The following is a 23,756-nucleotide window of genomic DNA, read 5'->3' on the forward strand; positions in this document are numbered from 1 at the left end:
AATCTTAACACTCACTTTATACCATACTACTTATACTCAGGATATTCCTGCGTACTGCACATAAAACTTTTGATATTATAGTACTGTGTCTCTATTTAACTAACAGCTAAGCCCCAGAAAGAAATTAAAACTCTTGCAGTGCTCTAGATACAACATACACTAACTTCTACTGTATAGAATTAAAGAAAGTTAATATAGGAGAGTAGAATGTTTTAATTATATAGCATTTTATCTTTAAAAAAGATTTATTTTTGCAGAATACATTTTCACATTAAAGATTCCCAGTGGGAAAATGCAAGTATTTTCTTTTTTTTTTCCCTCTAGGGTTATTGCTGGGGCTCGGTGCCTGCACGATGTATCCACTGCTCCTGGAGGCTATTTTTCCCCTTTTATTGCCCTTTTTTTTTTTTTTATCATTGTTGTGGTTATTATTGTTGTTATTGATGTCACTGTTGTTGGATAGGATACAGAGAAATGGAAAGAGGAGGGGAAGACAGAGGGGGAGAGAAAGATCGATACCTGCAGATCTGCTTCACTACCTGAGGCAACTGCCCTGCAGATGGGGAGTCAGGGCTCGAACCAGGATCCTTATGCTGGTCCTTGCGCTTTGCGCCATGTGCGCCCAACCCGCTGCGCCACCACCCGAGCCCCGACAAGTAATTTCTTATAGTCTTATATCTGTGTGGACACATTATTTTATTTTGGAACAAGCAAATAAAAACATTAAATCTCAATTTAGTTTTTTTGGTAGCATTTATACATCTGTAAGAGAACCTCTTTCATACATGGAAGTTCTTTATTAACTAATTTTGCCAGCCTCTTCAGATTTGATTTTTAAAAAAATATCTACTTACTTATGAGAAAAAGAACTAGAGCAATGCTCAGCTTTGGCATAAGGTGGTTAAACCTTTGGCCTGTGAAGTCACAAGCATGCAACCTCTAACAGAATGAAAGAGAACACAGCACCAAAGTTTTCTTCAAAGCAGTAGGGGCCAGGCTCAAACTTAGACGTTGTGCACATGGCAAAGCAGCACTTTATCCAAGTGAGTTATTTCATGGGCCCTACACGGAACTTCTTTATATTTAAAGTTCTCCAGATCCCTTCCTGGAACTTATGATAAATCAGTATGTGAAATAATAGCATTTCCTAATTTTAAATTTTCCCTAGGACATGTAATCATCAGTAACTGACATCAATGAAACAGAGGAGGACACTTGCAAAAATATTTATGTCAAATCTCTTACCATCTTTCCCTTTTCCACTGTTCTCCAGGACCAATAATCTGGTATTTATAATAACAAAACCGAGTTCCCTCTAGGAATTATATGTTATATAACAGAGTGTTTATAAAATGAGTCTTGGGAGAAATTGGAAACATCATTAACTCACTAAAATACAGAATTTAACTCCACAACTTCTTGACACAAGCCCTCTCAAGCTTGTCCCTTGACAGATTAAATTCTAAAGATAATCATTAGAAGAGGTTTGTCTTATGAATGAACTTAACTGTTATACCCTCCTTATTGTGAGTTGAATGGCATGACAGAGCAGAGGCAAAGAGGTGTACAATCTTCTCAAGGTATTAAATCAAAAAGGTCAGAGCTTCCACAGCATGGCAACAGCTTTGCAGATGCCCACATCATGGTAGTTGAAATAACAAAGCCCAGCAAAGGTTAAAGCTGAGAGTGCCAAAATGCCGGCTTTGGCAGCTTTCTGCGTTGCAGCCCCATGAACATAGTCGGTAACAACTTGTCCAAGGCCCCTAAAGAAAAAGAATCACAACATAATTGGAATATCACAAGTTAGAAAGTTAGTCATAAAAGAGCTGCTTAAAAAGTAACCAATGAGGTTCAGATTATAATTCATGGTAATGAGAATCATATACAAAAGTAAAGGAATCAAAACTTTCCTACTAATATTTCCCTAATTACTTAAGACATTTTTTGGGTATTCTTTTGACATTCATTTAACTGGGATAACTCTGTAATTAGTTTAAATCATACAATTCTGAAATATGAATATGCTAAGACAAAAGAGAGCTTTTTTTGGGTCACAAAGCCATCAGATTTTATCACCAACAATGTTAACAAAACACTAAGATAGTGGTCTGGGAGGTGGCACAGTGGATAAGGCATTGGACTCTCAAGCATGAGGTCCTAAGTTCAATCCCTGGCTGCACATGTACCAGAGTGATGTCTGGTTCTTTCTCTCTCTCCTATCATTCCTCATGAATAAATAAATATTTTTTAAAAAAGAACACTAAGATAACAGAAGGATCCTTACAGCTCCTCTCCATCATCAGTTCACATTCAGCCTCATTATTAACTACTTCCTTATTAGTGGTGACTTTAGTACCTACACAAGAATTACTAAACACTAACATTTCATCTATTTTTAAACTTTTTTTTTCCTCCAGGGTTACTGCTGGGGCTCGTTGCCTGCACCATAAACCCACTGCTCCTGGAAGCTATTTTTTCCCCTTTTGTTGCCCTTGTTGTTTTATTGTTGTTGTTACTGATATTGTTGTTGGATAGGACAGAGAAAATTTGAGAGGAGAGGAAAATAGAGAAGAAGAGAGAAAGATAGACACCTGCAGACCCGCTTCACCACTTGTGAAATGACCCCCCTTGGAGGTGGGGAATTGGGGCCTTGAACTGGGATCCTTACGCCAGTCCTTGTGCCTCACGCCATGTACGCTTAACCCACTGTACTACCGTCTGACCAGCCTCTCCTCCCCTTTTTTTTAGATTTTTTTTCAAGTGTATTTCTTCTTTTTTTTTTTTTAAGTTTTATTTTCTTTATTTATTTATTGGCTTGACAGAGCCAGAAATTGATAAGGGAGGGTATGATAGGGAGAGAGACAGAGAGACACCTGCAACCCTGCTTTACCACTCGTGAAGCTATCCCAATAAAGGTGGGGACTGGGGGCTCGAACCTGGTCCTTCTGCATTGTAACATGTGCACTCAACCAGATGCGCCACCACCCAGCCCCCACTTTTTTTAACCAAAGCACTGCTCAGCTCTGGTTTATATTAATGCAAGGGATTGAGCTTGGGACTTTGAAGCCTCAGGTATGAGTCTCATTGCATAACCATTATGCTACCTAACCCCACCCATGTATTTTTTAACTTTTATTATATGGAATCATAGGGCTGAGGAGATAGCAAAATGGTTATGCAAAGAGCCTTTCATGCCCGAGGCACCAAAGGTCCCAGGTTCAATCTCTAGCACCACCATAAACTAGAGCTGAGCACTGCTCCAGTAAAATAAATAAATGGGATTATACAGTTTATATTCCTTTTTGTTAAGTTTATTTTGCTTTATCTTTGTGAGGCTGTTGTATAATGCATATAGCTATTTGTTAACTGTCCTTGACTTGTGATATTATACTAAATAATTTCTTGATTAAAAAAGAAATTTACTAGTAATATAATAAAGACAGCTTCCTATTCTTCAAGGTCACTTTTTGCTGGGGGAGTGCTTGAGCTTGGTTGCACACATGGCAAAGCAGCACACTATCCAGGTGAACTATTTTGCCAGCCTCTTCAGATTTGATTCTTAAAAAAAAATATTTACTCACTTACTTATGAGAGAAAGAATCAAAGCAGTGCTCAGCTTTCGCATAATGTGGTTAAACCTTTGGTCTGTGAAGCCACAAGCGTGCAACTTTGTGCTTTTAACACTCTGATCTCCTCAGCCCCAGACTCAACTGTCTTTCTCCCAGACTCAAGTGTGTGTGTGTGTGTGTGTGTGTGTGTGTTTCTGTACTTGTTCCTCTGCTGGACATGGGTGTTGGAAGGTCTATCCATACGACCAGCCTGTTTCTATCTTTCTCTAGTCAGGCAAGGCTCTGGGGAGGTGACACATTGGTGGGGTCGTCTGCCCAAGGAAGTCAGGATGGAATTATGGTGGCATCTGCAATCTAGTATCAGTACGTTATGAGGCAGGTCAAAATATTTAATGAATAGGAACCAGAAAGTAGAAATGGAGCAGGTGTGGTCCGGGAGGCGGAGCACTAGATAAAGTATTGGACTCTCAAGCAGCAGGTCCTGAGTTCAATCCCTGGCAGCACATGTACCAGATGATGTCTGGTTCTTTCTCTCTCTCCTCCTATCCCTCTCACTAATGAATAAAATCTTAAAAAAAAGAAAGAAATAGAAATCGCAGGTAAGAATAGAGAATGTAGAGTGATGGGAGGGTAGGAAGTCCATTTTAGGTATTGATGAACTAAGTTTAATGGCCCATGCACAATTCTGGCTAGCCTTTTTCTTCTAATTTCCCATTGTGGTTTCTATGTACCTAGTAAACCATTTTGTTCTATCAAAATAATAGATTAAAAAAGTAAAATTTTGTCAAGAGATAAATCAACAAGGTGTACCCTGACAAACATAGTTTCTTCACTTGTTATTAGAGGAATGCAGTTCACAAGTACAAAATACCACCCACACCCACCAGGATGTCTATAATAAAAGATGGAGAAGTGCTTGGAAGATAGCCAGAAATTAGAACCTTCATGTCTTTTTGTTGGGAAAGTAAGATATTGACAGCCACATTGGGAAAGATCTGCAACAAAGAGAGTTGCCATTTGACTCAGTGATTTTATTTATTTATTTTGCCTCTAGGTTTATTACTGGGGCTCGGTGCCTGCACTACGAATCCACTGCTCCTGGAGGCTATTTTTCCCATTTTGTTGCCCTTGTTGTAGTTGTTATTGTTGTCATAGCTATTGTTGTTGTTGGATAGGACAGAGAGAAATGGAGAGAGGAAGGGAAGACAGAGAGGAGAGAAAGATAGACACCTGAAGACCTGCTTTGCCGCTTGTGAAGCAACCTCCAGCAGGTGGGGAGCCCAGGGCTTGAACCAGGATCCTGATGCCGGACCTTGCACTTAACCCGCTGTGCTACCGCCCAACTCCCGATTTTATATAATATATATTTTTTAAATCTGAGTACTGTTCAGCTGTAGCTTATGGTGGTACAGGGGATTGGAACTTTGGAGCCTCAGGCATGACAATAACATTATTTTATATTGTTATTCCCTTTTTTTTTAGATAGAGACATTAAGGCAGAGAGAGAAAAAGAGTAAAAAAGAATGTATCACCAAAGCTTCCTTCAACATGTTATATATAAAAATATTATATATATAAATATTATATGAAAATGTTATATAGCTTCCTTCAACATGGTAGAGGGCTTTAGCATGTTTTCAAGGCTCATCTATGGAGTGGCATGTTTTCAAGGCTCATCTTTGGACTGGCAGTATAAGTACTTTTAAATCACCTCAATGGTCAAATAATATTCCTTTATAAGAATATAGTAGGGCTTGGGTGGGGGGTAGATAGCATAATAGTTATGCAAAGAGACTCTCATGCCTGAGGCTCCAAAGTCCCAGGTTCAATCCCCCGCACCACCATAAGCCAGAGCTGTGCAGTGCTCTGGTATTTCTCTCTGTGTCTTTCTCTCTCTGCATCTCTCTCAAAAATGAAATAAATAAAATACTTAAAAAAAAAAAAAAAGAATATAGTAGGGCCAGGTGGTGGTGCCCTTGGTTAAGTGCACACATTACAGTGCACAAGGACCTAGATTCAAGCCCCTTGTGCACTGTAATGTGTGCAAAGATTCATAGAGATCTATCTAAAAAAAATGGGAAGCAACCCTTAGGCTACTTATTAATGCATGCCAGTGGTTTCCCATTGTATCTCTCTGGCAACCTCACTGGCTATTTTTTATGCAGCCTTCCCCCCTCCATCTATTTTATTGGATGGACAGACAGAAATTGAGAGGGGAGAGGAAGACAGAGAGGGAGAGAAAAAGACCAAGACACCTGCAGACCTGCTCCCCCTGTAAGTGAGAAACAGGGACTTAAACCCAAGTCCTTGAGCATGGTAATGTGTATGCTCAATTTTGTGCATGGCTGCCTGGCCCCACTGCCAAACATTTTAACAGGATCTCTGGGGCTGCTGTGTTGGAAATGAACCAAAGGGGGGGTGGGGAGACACTGATTAGGAGACTACTAATGAAATCAAGGATGACAACCAGCCAGGGCTTTAACAAACCAAAAAATAGAAATGCAGTCAATTCAGATGAGCAAGAGTGTAGGAAGAAGAGATAAGGCACTGAGTTTTATAATGTTTGACTTACTAAATGCTTATCTTAAAAAAATATTTATTTATTCCTTTTTGTTGCCCTCTTTGTTTTATTGTCGTAGTCATTATTGTTGTCGTTGCTGGACAGAGAGAAATGGAGAGGAGGGGAACACACAGAGGGGGAGAGAAACATAGACACCTGCAGACCAGCTTCACCGCTTGTAAAGTGACCCCCACCCCCGCAGGTGGGGAGACAGGAGCTCAAACTGACTAAATTCTTATTAAACCTGGATGTGAAGCTACTGGGTAGGCAAGTAGGTACATACCTGGATGTATCTATCTATCTATATATATATATATATATATTTCATATTCTTTTTCTAAAGGTCTTGAGCATGTCATATTCAATGAAGACAACTTACAGCAAAAACAAATGAACAAGCAACATAGTACTGTACTTGCCAGTGACTGTGAAGAGTGAGGGTTGCAGCCAGGGAGTAGTCTATTGCCGAGCAAGGATTCAAATAAGCAGCTGGAATCAGGCCAAGGAGCAAAACACTGACAACCCTCTCACCAGTCCAGTGGAGAGAGGCAGCCTTGGAATCAGCTACAGAAGGAAGGACCAGATTCATTAAGTGTTGAGGGGTGAAGCACATATTCTATTTCTGCCAAAGCTTACCAAACAAACAAACAATCTGAAATGTCCAAATGGCAGAGTATGAATATAAAACTTAATGTCAAGAATAGAGAGTAAGGTAAAGAACATACTTTATAGAAATGCTATCTCCTTTCTTTAAAGCATTTTAGCACAGGGTGGTCTCAGTATATACAATGTTGAAGACAGTCACTTCGTTTATAGGTACAAGACTGTTAAAATCGCTTTAGAAAATTATCACAATTGGGGCCAGGTGGTGGCACACCTCGTTAAGCGCACGTGTCATGATGCACAAAGACCTGGGTTCAAGGCCCTGGTCCCCACCTACGAGGGAAAGCTTCACAAGTGGTGAAGTAGGGTTGCAGGTGTCTGTCTCTCTCCCTCTCTCTCTTCTCTTTCCCTCTCAATTTCTGGCTGTCTCTATCTGATAAAGATAATTTTAAAAAAAGAAAAAAAGAAAATTATGACAATCTGCTTGGGGGTTAAATGCACATGGCGCAAAGTGCAAGGACTAGCTTAAGGATACCAGTTCAATACCCCCGGCTCCCCACCTGCAGGGGGATGACTTCACAAGCAGTGAAGCAGGTCTGCAGATGTATAACTCTCTCTCCCCCTCCTCTTTCAATTTCTCTCTGTCCTATCCAGCAGCAATAACAACAACAAGCCCAAAAAAATGGGGGAAAAGCCTCCAGGGACAGTGGATTCGTAGTGCAGGCAACAAGCCCCAGTGATAAATCTGGAGGAAAAAAAAAAAAAAAAAACCCTAACATAAAATTTAAGTTTCCTGGGCGGGAGAAAAATTAAGTTTCCTTTAAAGAAGAGAAAAACAAAGTAGGCTTGAAATATTTCCTTTGAGAGGGGCTGGGTGATGGCGCACCTGGTTGAGCACACATTAAATATTTCCTTTGAGAAAGACTATCTTTTTGTTGACTACAGATGCATTTGGGCAATTTACAGAAATGACACTTCATAGAAAAGTACACATAAACACGCACATTAAAATCATAATGCAGGAATTCGGACTTCCGGAGGCAGAGCTACGAGCAGCAGTTCGCTTTTCTCTCCTCTCCCCTCTCCTCCCCTCCCCTCCCCTCCCATTCTCCCCTCTTCTCCTCTCCTCTCCCAGATCAACTAGGAATACCCAGGACCGAAACATACAGGACTAGAATGACCACAGGAACCCAGTAAATCACCCGTGAGTACAAACACGTGTGGCTGGTGACAGAGAGGAGAGAGGGGCCTAAGGAGAGATTAAGGGACTGCTAACAGTTCAACAGTTTATCAGTGGAGACACCACCTCCAGTCTGCTCCACCAACAAGGGGACAGCTGAAGGGAGGAAAGGACTCCCCAGAGACTCACCAAGTGCAACTCTGAGTCTCCATTGCTACTACCCTCAGAATCTGGACACAGTAACAAAGAGGGGACAGAGATCTAACCAGGAAACTCAGAAGACCTATACCTCGGTGGCATAGCTGAGGGGCTGTGAAAGTCTCTTTGCATAACCACTGGATTATCTCTGCCACACCCTGCTTCATCTCTTGGACAGGAGTAAGTGATTAAGCTGAAGCCTATTGATAGTTTAAAAGCCCTCAGGCTCCCATACCCTACAGGGAAGGAAAAAAAAAAAGAGGCTTTTAAACCACTGAGCTCCAACTCAGGGATTGAAATCACTGTTAACTTCCACCACTGTGAACCCTTTAATTAACTTACTTAGACAGAAGTCAATCCAGGCAATAGTGATCAATAATTTGAAAAGTACTGATAAAGGGAACTCATAACATAATATATAAAATGGTTAAAACAACAAGAAAAAATATTGAAGACTCGAACCAGGACAAGAGTCCAGCTAAAAGTCCTCCAGAGAGTGAAGCACAAAACAACGAGTTCAACATCCAAACATTAGCTAAGGAAATAATAACAGGAGTGAGTAAAGAATTTGAAAAAATTGTAATCAGAAATGCAGGAACAACAAATGAGAATATGGAAGAAAATTCTAATTATCTCATGGTTATTAGAGAGCTGAAAGCTGAAATCGCTGAGCTAAGAAGGCAACTAGCTGAACAAGCTAAAACAGTATCACAGCAGGGCAACAAAATAGATGAACTCCAGAAAGCAGTAGAGGGCAGAGAGAATAGAATCAGTGAGGCTGAAGACAGAATTAGCAAGATTGAGGATGAATTAGAGACAACTAAAAAAGAAGAGATCTCAAAAAGAGATTAAGAGATGCTGAAAACAACAGAGTCCTATGGGATGACTTCAAAAGAAACAATATACGCATTATTGGCATACCAGAGGAAGAAAGAGAAGGAGAGGAAAAAAGCATTTCCAGGCCATAATAGCTGAAAACTTCTCTAGTCTAGACAACATCAAAGACATAAAGATTCAAGAAGCCCAGAGGGTCCCAAAAAGAATTAACCCAGACCTAAAGACACCAAGACATATCATACTTAGAATGGAAAGGAATAAGGATAAAGAAAGGATCCTGAAGGCTGCAAGAGAAAAACAAAGAGTCACCTACAAAGGAAAACCCATAAGATTAGCAGCAGACTTCTCCATACAAACACTATAGGCCAGAAGAGAATGGCAAGATATCTATCGAGTGCTCAATGAGAAAGGCTTTCAGCCAAGAATACTAATATCCTGCTAGACTGTCATTCAGACTAGATGGAAGCATCAAAACCTTCTCAGACAAGCAACAGTTGAAGGAATCAACCATCACCAAGCCTGCCCTGAAAGAAGTTCTGAAAGGTCTCCTATAAACAACCAGACCACCACAAATAGGAAATATATCAAAACACTCTAAAACTCTACAAGAATGGCGTTAAAATATCTTCAATCTTTGATATCAATAAATGTCAATGGCCTGAATTCACCTATTAAAAGACACAGAGTAGGAAGATGGATCAGAAAACACAACCCAACAATATGCTGTCTACAGGAAACACACCTAACTCAACAAGACAAACACAGACGTAAAGTGAAAGGATGGAAAACTATCATACAAGCCAATGGCTCACAAAAAAGGGCAGGAACAGCTATTCTCATATCTGACATGACAGACTTTAAAATAGATAAGATTAAAAAAGATAGGAATGGACACTACTTAATGCTCAGAGGATCAGTCAATCAAGAGGACTTAACAATTATTAACATCTATGCACCCAATGAGAAGCCATCTAAATACATCAAACTTCTACTGAATGAACTACAGCAATATATTACAGTAACACAATCATAGTAGGGGACTTCAACACCCCACTCTCTCAACTTGACAGATCATCCCGGCAGAAAATCAATAAAGACATAAGGGAGCTAAATGAAGAGATAGATAAACTAGAACTATTGGACATTTTCAGAGTCATTCATCCCAAGAAACTGGAATATACATTTTACTCAAATCCACATGGGTCATTCTCAAGGATAGACCATATGTTAGGCCACAAAGACAGCATCAGCCAATTCAAGAGCACTGAAATCATCCCAAGCATCTTCTCAGACCACAGTGGAATTAAACTAACACTTAACAATCAACAAAAGATTAGTAACAGTCCCAAAATGTGGAAGCTCAACACTACACTTCTTAACAACTTCTGGGTCAAAGAGGAAATAAAGGAAGTAATCAAATGTTTCGAGAGTTCAATGAAAATGAAGACACAAGCTATCAAAATATTTGGGACACAGCTAAAGCAGTCCTAAGAGGGAAGTTCATAGCTATACAAGCACACATTAGGAAACAAGAAAAGGCACAAATAAACAGCCTGATTGCACATCTTAAAGACCTAGAAGAATAACAACAAAGGAACCCTAAAGCAACCAGAAGGACAGAAATCACTAAAGTTAGGGCAGAAATAAATAACATTGAGAATAGGAAAACCATACAAAAGATCAACGAAAGTAAATGTTGGTTCTTCGAAAGAGTAAACAAAATCGACAAACCTTTAGCCAGACTCACAAAACAAAAAAGGGAGAAGACCCAAATAAATCGGATAGTAAATGAAAGAGGAGATATCACAACAGACGCCGCAGAAATTCAACATATCATGCAAGGCTTCTATGAACAACTATATGCCACCAAACTAGAGAACCTGGAAGAAATGGACGATTTCCTAGATACCTACCAACTTCCAAAACTAAGTAAAGAGGAAGTGGATAACATGAACAGGCCTATCACAGCTAATGAAATTGAAACAGTTATCAAAAATCTCCCCCAAAATAAAAGTCCTGGACCTGATGGTTTTACAAATTAATTCTACAAAACCTTCAAAGAAGAACTAATACCTCTACTTTTAAAAGTCTTCCAGAAGATTGAAAACACTTCCAGATACAGGGAGTATTCAATCTTCCAGAAGATTGAATACTCCCTGCCAGCTTCTATGAAGCCAACATCACCCTGATACCAAAAGCAGACAGGGACACAACCAAAAAAGAAAACTACAGACCAACATCTCTGATGAACATAGATGCGAAAATATTGAACAAAATTCTAGCCAACTGGATACAGCAGTATATCAAAAAGATTATTCATCATGACCAAGTGGGGTTTATCCCAGGCATGCAAGGTTGGTTTAATATACGTAAATCAATCAATGTGATCCACCACATCAACAAAAGCAAGACCAAAAACCACATGGTCATATCAATAGATGCAGAGAAAGCCTTTGACAAAATACAACATCCCTTTATAATCAAAACACTACAAAAAATGGGAATAGATGGAAAATTCCTGAAGATAGTGGAGTCTATATATAGCAAACCTACAGCCAACATCATACTCAATGGTGAAAAACTGGAAGCATTTCCACTCAGATCAGGTACTAGACAGGGATGCCCACTATCACCATTACTATTCAACATAGTGTTGGAAGTTCTTGCCATAGCAATCAGGCAGGAGCAAGGAATTAAAGGGATACGGATTGGAAGAGAAGAGGTCAAACTCTCCTTATTTGCAGATGACATGATAGTATACATAGAAAAACCTAAGGAATCCAGCAAGAAGCTTTTGGAAATCATCAGGCAATACAGTAAGGTGTCAGGCTACAAAATTAACATACAAAAGTCAGTGGCATTCCTCTATGCAAACACTAAGTTAGAAGAAACTGAAATGCAGAAATCAATTCCTTTTACTATAGCAACAAAAACAATAAAATATCTAGGAGTAAATCAAACCAAAGAAGTGAAAGACTTGTATACTGAAAATTATGAGTCACTACTAAAAGAAATTGAAAAAGACACAAAGTGGAAAGATATTCCATGTTCATGGGTTGGAAGAATTAACATCATCAAAATGAATATATTACCCAGAGCCATCTACAAATTTAATGCTATCCCCATCAAGATCCCAAGCACATTTTTTAGGAGAATAGAAAAAATGCTACAAATGTTTATCTGAAACCAGAAAAGACCTAGAATTGCCAAAACAATCTTGAGAAAAAAGAACAGAACTGGAGGCATCACACTCCCAGATCTCAAACTGTATTATAGGGCCATTGTCATCAAAACTGCTTGGTACTGGAACATGAACAGACACACTGACCAGTGGAATAGAATAGAGAGCCCAGAAATGAGGCCCCACACCTATGGACATCTAATCTTTGACAAAGGGGCCCAGACTATTACATGGGGAAAGCAGAGTCTCTTCAACAAATGGTGTTGGAAACAATGGGTTGAAACATGCAGAAGAATGAAACTGAATCATTGTAGTTCACCAAATACAAAAGTAAATTCCAAGTGGATCAAGGACTTGGATGTTAGACCACAAACTATCAAATACTTAGAGGAAAATATTGGCAGAACTTTTTTCCGCATAAATTTTAAAGACACTTTCAATGAAACGAATCCAATTACAAAGAAGACTAAGGCAAGTATAAACCTATGGGACTACATCAAATTAAAAAGCTTCTGCACAGCAAAAGAAACCACTACCCAAACCAAGAGACCCCTCCCAGAATGGGAGATCTTTACATGTCATACATCAGATAAGAGTTTAATAACCAACATATATAAAGAGCTTGCCAGACTCAACAACAAGACAACAAATAACCCCATCCAAAAATGGGGGGAGGACTTGGACAGAATATTCACCACAGAGGAGATCCAAAAGGCCGACAAACACATGAAAAAATGTTCCAAGTCTCTGATTGTCAGAGAAATGCAAATCAAGACAACAATAAGATATCACTTCACTCCTGTGAGAATGTCATACATCAGAAAAGGTAACAGCAGCAAATGCTGGAGAGGGTGTGGGGTCAAAGGAACCCTCCTGCACTGCTGGTGGGAATGCAAATTGGTCCAACCTCTGTGGAGAACAGTCTAGAGAACTCTCAGAAGGCTAGAAATGGACCTACCCTATGACCCTGCAATTCCCCTCCTGGGGATATATCCTAAGGAACCCAACACATCCATCCAAAAAGATCTGTGTACACATATGTTCTTGGCAGCACAATTTGTAATAGCCAAAACCTGGAAGCAACCCAGGTGTCCAACAACAGATGAGTAGCTGAGCAAGTTGTGGTCTATATACACAATGGAATACTACTCAGCTGTAAAAAATGGTGACTTCACCGTTTTCAGCTGATCTTGGATGGACCTTGAAAAAATCATGTTGAGTGAAATAAGTCAGAAACAGAAGGATGAATATAGGACGATCTCACTCTCAGGCAGAAGTTGAAAAACAAGACCAGAAAAGAAAACACAAGTAGAACCTGAAATGGAATTGGCATATCGCACCAAAGTAAAAGACTCTGGGGGTGGGTGGGTGGGTGGGTAGAATACAGGTCCATGAAGGATGATAAATGACATAGTTGGGGTTATATTGTTAAATGGGAAACTGGGGAATGTTATGCATGTACAAACTATTGTATTTACTGTTGAATGTAAAACATTAATTCCCCAATAAAGAAATAAATTTTTAAAAAATCATAATGCATTTTAAGTATTAAAGACTTAACTTTAAGAGCTATCCATCAGTCCCATACAGCCCAAGTAAAGTCACTCTGAACTAAGTAAAGGAATGCAAATACAAAATACTTTTCAAAGATTAAGAAATTCTAAAAAGAAAAACAAAACAGAAAATAAGCAAAAGAAAACTACACTTGCCTACACTATCAGATCCAACTATACCTAAAAGGGTAACAGAAAAATCAAGAGCGTTTTTCTTTATAAAATACTGATTTAATAAATGAAAATAAAACAAACTCCTTAATTACCTAAAGAGACAGAGAATCTACAAGTATCTTTTAAAGTGAACATAGCTTCAAGATCTTGTTTTCACAGCAAACAAAAGATGAGTTAAGAATTGGATTGAGTCTTTCTCTTCTAATATCCTTCCAGTTTAAAGTACTTTCATTTCCTGATAGCCAGCATTCTCTTAGATCTGCAATTGAGCTCAACACATTCAAGCCTCGGCATAATCTTTTTTGTAGTTTTAGCCCTCTTCCAGAAAACTGGCTTGGCCTACCCACTGTAAACACTCTGCTTCCTATCATAATGCTGCTTTCTCTGGGCATATAGAGGATGATGACTGTCACAGTTCTTTTTAAACTTTTTAAATTAGTGATTTAATAACAGTTGACAAGATTGTGATATAAGAGGGGTACAATTCCATACAATTCCCACCACCAGAGTTCTATAGCCCCTCCCCTCCACTGGAAGTTGGGAAACTGCCACTTCTTTCTTCCTTCCTTCCTTCCTTCCTTTCTTTCTTTCTTTCTTTCTTTCTTTCTTTCTTTCTTTCTCTCTTTCTTTCTGTTTTAACAATGCCAGGATATGAACCTCAGGGCTTCATGCAAGTGCAAATGTCATTATCTTGTGACCTCAACAGATTATTCCATTCTTTTTGAAAAAGGGTGTTTTTTTTTTATTATTATTATCTGTATTTATTGGATAGACAGCCAGAAATTGAAAGGAATGGAAGTTAAGAGAGGAGAGACACCTGCAGCACTGCTTCACCATTTGTGAAGCTTTCCTCTTGCAGGTGGGGACTGGGGGCTTGAACTCAGGTTCTTGTGCATTGTAGCATGCGTGCTTAACCAGGTATGCCACCACCTAGTCCCAACTATTTCATTCTTATTTTAAAGAGAAGATAAAAAGTAGACATCAAAAAAGAGACAGAGTTTAAAGAACAGATCCACCATCCATAGAACCCCCCACGCCCCGAACACACACACATACCCATGCTGTTCATGGTAGTGCATGTGGTGCCAAGGCTAGAACCCAGGGCCTCTTGCATGGTCAGGTGTGGGCCCTATTTTCCCTGGGCCTTCACTGCTTCAGACTGACTTTTTCAAAGAGAAAGATAGAAAGCATCGATCTAGCTCCAAGAAAATCTATTTTCTTAAAGAATTTTTTTTTTTTTTTAATTTAGAAAACTCAAAACAGTAAGGCCATCTGAGTATGCATTCTATCACTGAACCAGGCTAATATGACCGAAGGTGTAGGTTAGGTCTTCATCTGACAGAACTAGACCGAAGAGGTCCCTCCTCTTCCCATAGAGAATATCCTGCTAGAGGTGAAAACGTCCCGAGCCCTGAAAGCAGCAACAATGGAGATTACATACAATAGCGACTGGGTGACAGGTGAATGTGCTGCATCCCACACCATCCTGGCATAGGCTGGTCCTGGAGAAATGCTGAGACAAGAGCAGGTCTGACCACTGGTGCTCGCAGGAACAGAGCTGAGGAAAGATAAATGGGGGGGGGGGAGGGGGGGACACATAGGCACCATTCCTTTAATAGGCTGATAAACTTTGGGAAAATTACTTTATTTCATGAGGTAGAGAGAGGAGGAAAAGGCCAGAGTATTCTGGCATATGTTGTGATGGAGATCAAACTCAGGGCTTCCTGCTTATAAGTCTGAAGTTTGTTTTTTTTTTTAATTTTATTTTCTTTATTTATTGAAATAGAGACAGCCAGAAATCGAGGAAAGGGGGTGATAGAGAGGGAGAGAGATAACCACAGCCCTGCTTCACCACTTGCAAAGCTTTCCCCCTGCAGGTGGGGACTGGGGGCTCAAACCTGGGTCCTTACACATTGTATGTAACATGTGTACTCAACCAGGTGCACCACCACCTGGTCCCTTAAGTATGAAGTTCTAATAACATGCCCCTTCCTGGATTAATAAACTTGCCAAACAATCATAAGCAAGTGGTTTAAGTCCAATGGGGGTGGAGGGTAACATGTCACTTGGAAGATGATGACAGCATCTATTTTACTAGATTGTTTTGAGGTCAGAATAAACAGTCTCTTAAAGGCTGAAAAAAAAAAAAAACAATGGTCCATTGATGTAACAGGGCCTTATTTTAGAGGGCTGAGGATATAGCATAACAGTTATGCAGAAGAATCTCATGCCTAAGATTCTGAGGCCCAAGGTTCAATGAATTGAGTAGTGCTCTGGTCTCTCACTAAAACAAAATATGATGTAAGAAATAATGAAATTGGAGCTCTTTCAATTTTTTTCACCTATTCAACAAAGACTTACCATATACAAGATTATGCTCTGCAATGGGCAGAAGGAAGGTGAAAAAGTTTTTCCCCTCATGGAATTTGGCTTAGTTTGAGTTTATCTGTTACCATATTAGTTTTGAAAGTCCATTTCTTCACTTGTAGTCTTGATCCATTTGTATCCTACTTCTTAATAAAATAGACAGCCTAGGGGGCACACCTGGTTAAGCACACACATTACAGTGTGCAAGGACCCGGGTTAAGCCTGTGGTCCCCACCTGCAGAGGGAAAGCTTCACGAGTGGTGAAGCAGGGCTGCAGGTGTCTTGCTCTTCTCCTTCCCTCTCAATTTCTGGCTGTCTCTATCCAATAAAGAAAGATAACTTAAAAAAAAATTGGGGAGTCAGTTGGTAGGGCAGCGGGCTAAGCGCACGTGGTAACAAGCACAAGGACCGGCAGAAGGACCTTCTTGGTTCAAGCCCCCAGCTCCCCACCGGCTGGGGAGTTGCTTCACAAGCGGTGAAACAGGTCTGCAGGCGTCTATCTTTCTCTTCCCCTCTGTCTTCCCCTCCTCTCATTTCTTTCTGTCCTATTCAACAATGACATCAATAACAACAACAACTACAACAACAATAAAAAAAAAAAAACAAGGGCAACAAAAGGGAAAATAAATAAATATAAGAAAATTTAAATAAATAGCCTAAGTACACTCTATTTCACCAATGATGTCTGTGAGATAATGAACAAGTTAAATAGGCTCTCAAAGCCTCAACGTCTTCATTTATTAAAATGAAAGTGACAGTACTTATTTTATAACTCTGTTAAAAATCAAATAAAACATGCAAAGGCACTCAGCATAGCTGCCAAAAAGTTATATACACTCCATAAAAACTATCTTTAACAGGCCAGTGAAACAGCTCACTTGGATAGTACACTGTTTTTCCAAGTACACAACTTTGGCTCCAACTATACTGAAGCGAAGCTTTGGTGTCTCTTTCTGTCGGGTCTAAAAAAAAAGGGGGGGGTATTTTTGACCTCTTCTTCTTTCCCATTGGCCATGTTTTCTAGATTGATGCAATATATTTAACTTCTTCCCATTTCATGTCCTCCAGTGCTCACAGTCATACTCTGCTCTTTCCTTTTGTCTGCGAAGCGCAAGGACCGGCTCTTCACCTGCAGGGGAGTCGCTTCACAGGCTGTGAAGCAGGTCTGCAGGTGTCTCTCTTTCTCTCCCCCTCTCTGACTTCCCCTCCTCTCTCCATTTCTCTTTGTCCTATCTAACAACGACGACATCATCAACAACAACAATGACCACAGCAAGACTACAACAAGAAGGGCAACAAAAGGGGAAAAAATGGCCTCCAGGAGCAGTGGATTCGTGGTGCAGGCACTGAGCCCCAGCAATAACCCTGGAGGCAAAAAAAAAAAAAAAAAGGAACTATTGAGATGAACTAAAGCAGTGATACAGATCTATAAACTGTATGGTTTAAGACAAAACAAAATGTGGTAGGGCAGTAGTGCACCTGGCAATGCTCACACATCACTGCTGTGTCTGACATGGGTTAAAGCCCTGTGTTCTCACCTGCAGGAGGAAGCTTTACCAATGGTGAAGCAGAGCTGCAGGTGTATCCCTCTGCCTTTCAATCTGTCCTTTCCCTCTCAATAGCTCTCTGCTCTATTAAAAGCAATAATAATAAAATTAAAAAAAACCCAAAACTAACAAACAAAACCCCCACCAAAATCAGTATTACTTGAGTGTGAAGCTCAAGATGAGGAATGAGGTGAATCTAGAAAGAGGAAGTGAAATCCAAATGTGAAAAAGCTTGTCTTTATGAGAAGTATGTATTTTACTTTGTGTAAAGGGAATCCACCGGAAGATATGACCCACAGTTGAAGTTTAGGTTGACCATTTAAGTGACAATGTGTTAGATGCCCATCACAGGAAATGGGGCAGGCTCAGGCCCAAGTCAGGGAGGTAGGATTCTGTTGTAGCAACGCAGATAAGGGTGATGATGCCCTGAATTGGAAAGTAGAAAATGTCATATGAAATATAAAGAAAATACAGCCAAAGGATGTGATGACCAACTAAACTGAGTGGACTAGACCTACATGCCTTTCATGTTTTGGGTTTAGGTTAAAGAACGGTGGGGCAGGGGACAGTGGTGTCCCTGGCTGAATACACATTACAATACTCAAGGTCCTGAGTTGAATCCCCTGGACTGCACTGATGAGAGAAGCTTCACAAGTAGTGTAGCAGCCCTGCAGGTGTCTATCTCCCCCTTCCCTCTCAGTTTCTGTCTCTATATGATGTATATACATACACATATACATATATATACATATATATATAGAGAGAGAGAGACTGAGATGCCACTAAATAAGATGAACATGAAAATGGGAACCGTGACACCTTTTGAAGGATGATAACCCTGGAGGCAAAAGAGAGAGAGGAAAACTGAGAAATGTTATGCATGTACAAACTGTTATAAAACATTAATCCCCCAATAAAGAGAAAAATATTAAAGAAAATGAGAGAGAGACTGAGACCGGAGCACTGCTCAGCTCTGGTTTATGGTGGTGCTAGGGATTGAATTTGTGATCTTTAGTGACTCGGGGATGAAAAACTTTGCATAACCATCATGCTGTCTTCCTACTACTTCCCCACTCTTAGGGGCCCTCCTCAATCGCTATCGAACAGGCCATGGCCGGTGCGCCGCTATGTTCCATCGCTGGGGAGCCAGAGACGACCCGAACTGCCCCTGCGGCTCCAGACAGACTATGACCCACATAGTCAACGACTGCCACCTCTCCAGATTCAAAGGAGGCCTCGAAACTTTACATCAGGCTCAACCTGACGCTGTTGACTGGCTACGGAAGAAGGGCAAACGCTAGAAGAAGAAGAAGAAGAAGAAGAAGAAGAAGAAGAAGAAGAAGAAGAAGAAGAAGAAGGGTCTAAGGGTAATCCTTTCCAAAGCACAGAACGATCTTTTTCTGGACTGGCATAATGATGTATGCACAACACAAAGTTTTTGTTTGTTTTTTGAGGAGGAGAAGTAGAATAAGAAGAGGAATGAAAGGCAGTGTTGAGTGAGAGAAGGATTACCCAGAAATGGGAGTGGTTGCAGGTGTAGGTGGGGCTTTTTGGCCTTAAAAGCAGTGAACCTTTGGGGGCTCTCACTGTCTTTTTCCAGGACTATCATGTGACCAACAAGGATGTAAGTCAGTTCTCAGTCCCCTTTTCTATCTCCTTTTCTCTATGTCTCTCTCTTTCCCCAACATGTTTTGTTTTCAATAAAAATTTAATTTGCCTGAATAATCATGTTGTCTTATCAGTTCATGTTGAGATTGGCGTGAGACTCTCAGAATAGGGGGCAGATGCTGTCCCCCTTTTCCCTTTAACAGAGGGAAGGAAGGAAGGAAGGAAGAAAGGAAGGAAGGAAGGAAGCTCTTTGAGAGAAGCAACTATGTTTATTCACGTTACAGCTCCTAGTTTAACACAAATGCCCAGTTAGAACTGACTTTGTCATTTACTCCCCCCACCCACCCACACACCCATCACCTTACACCCAAAACACGAAAGTCCAAGAGGGCAAACTAGGACTCAGAGCCTAACAACTCTTCCCTGTAAGAACAAGTGGAGGGTGGGGTGACTGGGCTGGGGAGAGAACACTACGGTTATGCAAGAAGGCTTTCATGTCTGAGGTGCCAAGAGTGCCAGGTTCAATCCAGCCCCACCATAAGCCAGGGATGCGCAGCGTTCCAGTAAAACAAAAATTGAACAGGATGAAAATTTCAAGTCCTATGCATAGCCTCTGCCGGACCGTTAATTCCCAGACGGTGCGCTCCTTCAAATGATTCATCAGCACGTCAGCCTCAGGGCAGGAGAGAAACGTGCTGGTGTGAGCGTCCGGGTCAACAGGGAAGGGTGGGTGACAGCTATTGCAGCGGTCTCTGAGAAGCTCCGAGAAGCGGCCAGAGAAGCCAAAGAGAATGGGGACCCTCTGTTCAGGAGGTCTTAACACCCAGCAGACTATTCCTCATCAGATCCCCTTCCCTGGCTGAGGCTGCACTATGCACCTCCGGCTGCAAGAACTTACCTCGGCCTCCTTGCGCCCGGCTGAGAACGCTCAGCCTCAACAAGACCGCCATCTCGCTTCCGAGGGGCTCAAGGTCGTCCAGCGAACCGGAAGTAATCGTACGACACCGCCCTGCGCCCGAGGACGTTGAAAATCATCGGAAGAACAGGAACTGGGTCAGTCGCATTGCGCTTGCGCACGCTTTCTAGCGGAAGTGTGAGGTCCAGACGCGAACAATGGCGGGGCTCGGGGAAGCCGATGAAGCCGAGTTGCAACGCTTGGTGGCGGCCGAGCAGCAGAAGGCGCAGTTCACTGCACAGGTTCGGGGACGGGAACCAGGGTGAAGAAAGAGGAGGGTGACATTCGGCTCGCGGGCTGCTAGAGTGCGGCGAGGCCGTCCGGTGCTCCGATCTTGCTAGGCTGCTGCGCCGAGTTCCCCTTCACAGGAGACGAGTCACCCCAGCGCTGGCCGGCGGTGCCCGGGCCCCAGATGAGCCACCCCAGGAAGGGGAAGGGAGAACATGTGGAGCAGAGAAATAGATTGAGGCCACGTGAAAGGACGGGAGTTAGGTGTTCGGGAGCTGAGGACGGGACTCCCGCTTCTGCCCTCCCCAGGCGGCGCCCCTAGACCAGACACGTCTGCCATGGGCTTTGGTTTCTCGCCCGCTGCCTCACTGGGTTGAGAGAGCCAGATGCGACAAAGTATTTGAAGACTAAAGAGCAGCAGCGGATTATTGTGGAAGGTGGGCTCTCAGACATGGCAGTAGACACGTTTTTGAGCCACGCCACTTCAGTGGAAGTGGTTGTCATCTCTTGAGACCACACAGAGGAGAATTGCCTAAATTCTTAGGACCCAATCCCCAACCAGGTTAGAAACCCGCTGTGAATTATTTTCAGTTCCGTGGAGGGGAGGTGCTGTTATGGGGGAGAAATCGTGAAAGTATCAAAAATCGGAGGCGGGGCGGTGGCGCAGCGGGTTAAGCGCAGGTGGCGCAAAGCACAAGGACCGGCTTAAGGACCCCGGTTCGAGCCCCCGGCTCCCCACCTGCAGGAGAGTCACTTCACAGGCGGTGAAGCAGGTCTGCAGGTGTCTGTCTTTCTCTCCCCCTCTCTGTCTTCCCCTCCTCTCTCCATTTCTCTCTGTCCTATCCAACAATGAACAACATCGATTTCTCTGTCCTATCATCAACGACAACAGTAACAATAATGACAAGGGCAACAAAATGGGGGGAAATGGCCTCCAGGAGCACTGGATTCGTAGTGCAGGCATCGAGTCCCAGCAATAATCCTGGACACAATATATATGAATAATCTTTAGGTCATGAAACCTATACAGGGCATACATTATCAGATTAGCAGATATGTTCATGACCTCCTCCCCCACTCCCCAAAAATAGGTTAAAAATCATCTCTAGGGTGAGCTGGGAGGTGGCTTAGTGAATAAGGCAATGGACTCTCAAACATGAGGTCCAGAGTTAAATCCCTGGCATTAGATACACCAGAGTGATGCTATGATTCTCTCACTGGGGGAAAAAAAAAAAATCTTGAATGGGTTTGGAATGAGATGAATGTATATTTGAGGGGATTGGTTGGTTGGTACCTACCTCACTATGCCAGCTTGTACTGGGTGTTAACTGCTTTGGGAAAAATTTTAAGATAGTAACCCTGCCTGAAATGTAGGGGATTGAATCTGGGACTTTGGAGCCTCAGGCATGAGAGTTTCTGCATAACTATTATGCTGTCTACCCCCACCCTGAAGGTTTACAATACAGTTAAGCACATGGGTACAGTTTCTCATCTCCCTGTGATAGGTGTCTGCAAAACACCCCTAACTTATGTCTCCTTCCATCACCAAGAACCCTGAAAAGCTTTTTTTTTTTTTTTTAAGATTTTATTTATGAGAAATATAGGAGGAAAGAGAGAACCAGATTATCACTCTGGTACATGTGCTGCCGGGGATTGAATTTGGGACCTCATGCTTGAGAATCCAGTGTTTTAGCCATTGTGCCACCTCCCGGACCACTTTTTTTTTTAACCTTTGATAGGACAGAGAAATCGAGAGGAAACGGGAGAGACAGACACCTGCAGCCCTGCTTCACATTTAGTGAAGCTTTCTGGGATGGCAGGTGAGGACCAGGCCTTTACACCTGATGGTATATGGCTTAGGTGCACCACCACCTGGCCCCTTACTGAATAAATCTTTTAAAATAAAAACTTCCAGGGCAGCTGGGCAGTGGTGCACCTGAGCACACATAACCCATAAGAACCTGGGTTCAAACACCTGGTCCCCACCTGCAGTAGAGGCTTCATGAGACATGAAGCAATGTTGCAGACTTTTGTTATCTCCCCCTCTCAATTTGTTTATCCTAAAATAAATTAAAAAAAATAAGAGACTGGCACATGCATTTGCTGGGAATTCAGGACCCTAAAAAGGGTTCCAAAAAAACCTTAAAGCCATCTTAAGCTTTGTATTAGGTATGCTTTGTATTAGGCATGGACCAGATTGAAAAGTTATAGGCAAGGGCTGGGTGGTGGTGCACCTTATTGGGCGCACATGTTACAATGCACAAGGACCCAGGTTTGAGTCCTTGCAGGGGGACAGCTTTGTGAGTGAAGCAGGGCTGCAGGCGTCTCTCTGCCTCTTATCTATCCCTCTCTCCCATCTAGATTTCTGGCTATCCAATAAAAAAATGAAGGTAATAAAAAAAATATTTATAGGCACAGTCTGAACCACATTAGTGAATTAGAAAGTAGAGCTCATGGTTTTTTTTTTTTTTTTGTAAGATGACAAAAAATGGAGTACAATTGCTAGGTAACTGTTTGCAAGCTCTATAGTTTTTTTTTTTTTTTTCTTTCCTCTTAGGTGCATCACTTCATGGAGCTATGTTGGGATAAATGTGTGGAGAAACCAGGGAATCGGCCAGACTCCCGCACAGAAAATTGTCTCTCTAGTTGTGTGGACCGCTTCATTGACACTACTCTTGCTATCACCAGTCGGTTTGCACAGATTGTACAGAAAGGAGGACAATAGGCCATTCCGTGGGAGAATGAGGGAAGCAGCAAAGAACATATTATTATGAACGACCAGTGGGGCATGATTTCAGCTCTCAATTTGTTGCCAAACCTATTGGTGCTCAAAACAGCAAATATTAAGAAAGTGAAATGTATTTATTTGGAATTTGTGAATTCCAGGTTGTATCACATCATTTTGTCAATAAATGTGAATTCTCTTGCTCTTTTGTCTGTCTCATTTTATTACTAGAATGGAGATCTTAGGTTTTGACAAGCCACCCTAAGTCATATCTAAGGGAGCTAAGGCATAGAAGAGTTTTTGTTTGAGAGAGATGACAAACAGAAACTACTTTATTGCTTATGTGACAAAGAAAAAGCAAATAATGGCAAAAAAAAAAAAAAAAAAGTCTTGGGGAAGATGTCTGCTAGTGTGAGAGAAAAAGAAATGTTGAGAACTCCCAACAAAGACTTGACCTTGCTCCAAGAATAA

General features: G+C 41.5%; 2 protein-coding genes across 3 annotated transcripts; one reads left to right on the plus strand and one right to left on the minus strand.

Moving 5' to 3' along the window:
* Positions 1 to 672: 672 nt before the first annotated feature.
* Positions 673 to 20,429, minus strand: SDHD (succinate dehydrogenase complex subunit D). Of its 2 annotated transcripts, XM_007536886.3 has the most exons (4): positions 20,276 to 20,429; positions 15,297 to 15,413; positions 6,549 to 6,693; positions 673 to 1,763 (listed from the first exon to the last, which is right to left on the minus strand). In XM_007536886.3, exons 1-4 carry the CDS (start codon positions 20,325 to 20,327, stop codon positions 1,598 to 1,600), a joined length of 480 nt encoding a protein of 159 aa, XP_007536948.1. In that variant the 5' UTR covers positions 20,328 to 20,429; the 3' UTR covers positions 673 to 1,597. The 2 variants fall into 2 exon arrangements, with proteins under 2 accessions (XP_007536948.1, XP_007537022.1); XM_007536960.3 differs by lacking the exon at positions 6,549 to 6,693.
* On the plus strand, positions 20,429 to 23,488 carry TIMM8B (translocase of inner mitochondrial membrane 8 homolog B). Its single transcript, XM_007537075.3, has 2 exons — positions 20,429 to 20,574; positions 23,118 to 23,488. Exons 1-2 carry the CDS (start codon positions 20,491 to 20,493, stop codon positions 23,283 to 23,285), a joined length of 252 nt encoding a protein of 83 aa, XP_007537137.1. The 5' UTR covers positions 20,429 to 20,490; the 3' UTR covers positions 23,286 to 23,488.
* Positions 23,489 to 23,756: the final 268 nt, after the last annotated feature.

Source organism: Erinaceus europaeus, chromosome 20, assembly GCF_950295315.1.
Source record: "Erinaceus europaeus chromosome 20, mEriEur2.1, whole genome shotgun sequence".
NCBI classification, from domain to species: Eukaryota; Metazoa; Chordata; class Mammalia; order Eulipotyphla; family Erinaceidae; genus Erinaceus; species Erinaceus europaeus.

What these genes read in the sequence shown, in the direction of transcription:
- SDHD (XM_007536886.3), bottom strand. Translation starts at nt 20,327, where the DNA reads ATGGCGGTCTTGTTGAGGCTGAGCGTTCTCAGCCGGGCGCAAGGAGGC. An exon ending in CCTGTCACCCAGTCGCTATT is followed by an intron (nt 6,694 to 15,296) that starts GTATGTAATCTC and finishes TTCCTTCTGTAG; the next exon opens with CTGATTCCAAGGCTGCCTCT. An exon ending in CTCACTCTTCACAGTCACTG is followed by an intron (nt 1,764 to 6,548) that starts GCAAGTACAGTA and finishes CTTTTTCTTTAG; the next exon opens with GGGCCTTGGACAAGTTGTTA.
- TIMM8B (XM_007537075.3), top strand. Translation starts at nt 20,491, where the DNA reads ATGGCGGGGCTCGGGGAAGCCGATGAAGCCGAGTTGCAACGCTTGGTG. An exon ending in AGGCGCAGTTCACTGCACAG is followed by an intron (nt 20,575 to 23,117) that starts GTTCGGGGACGG and finishes CTTTCCTCTTAG; the next exon opens with GTGCATCACTTCATGGAGCT.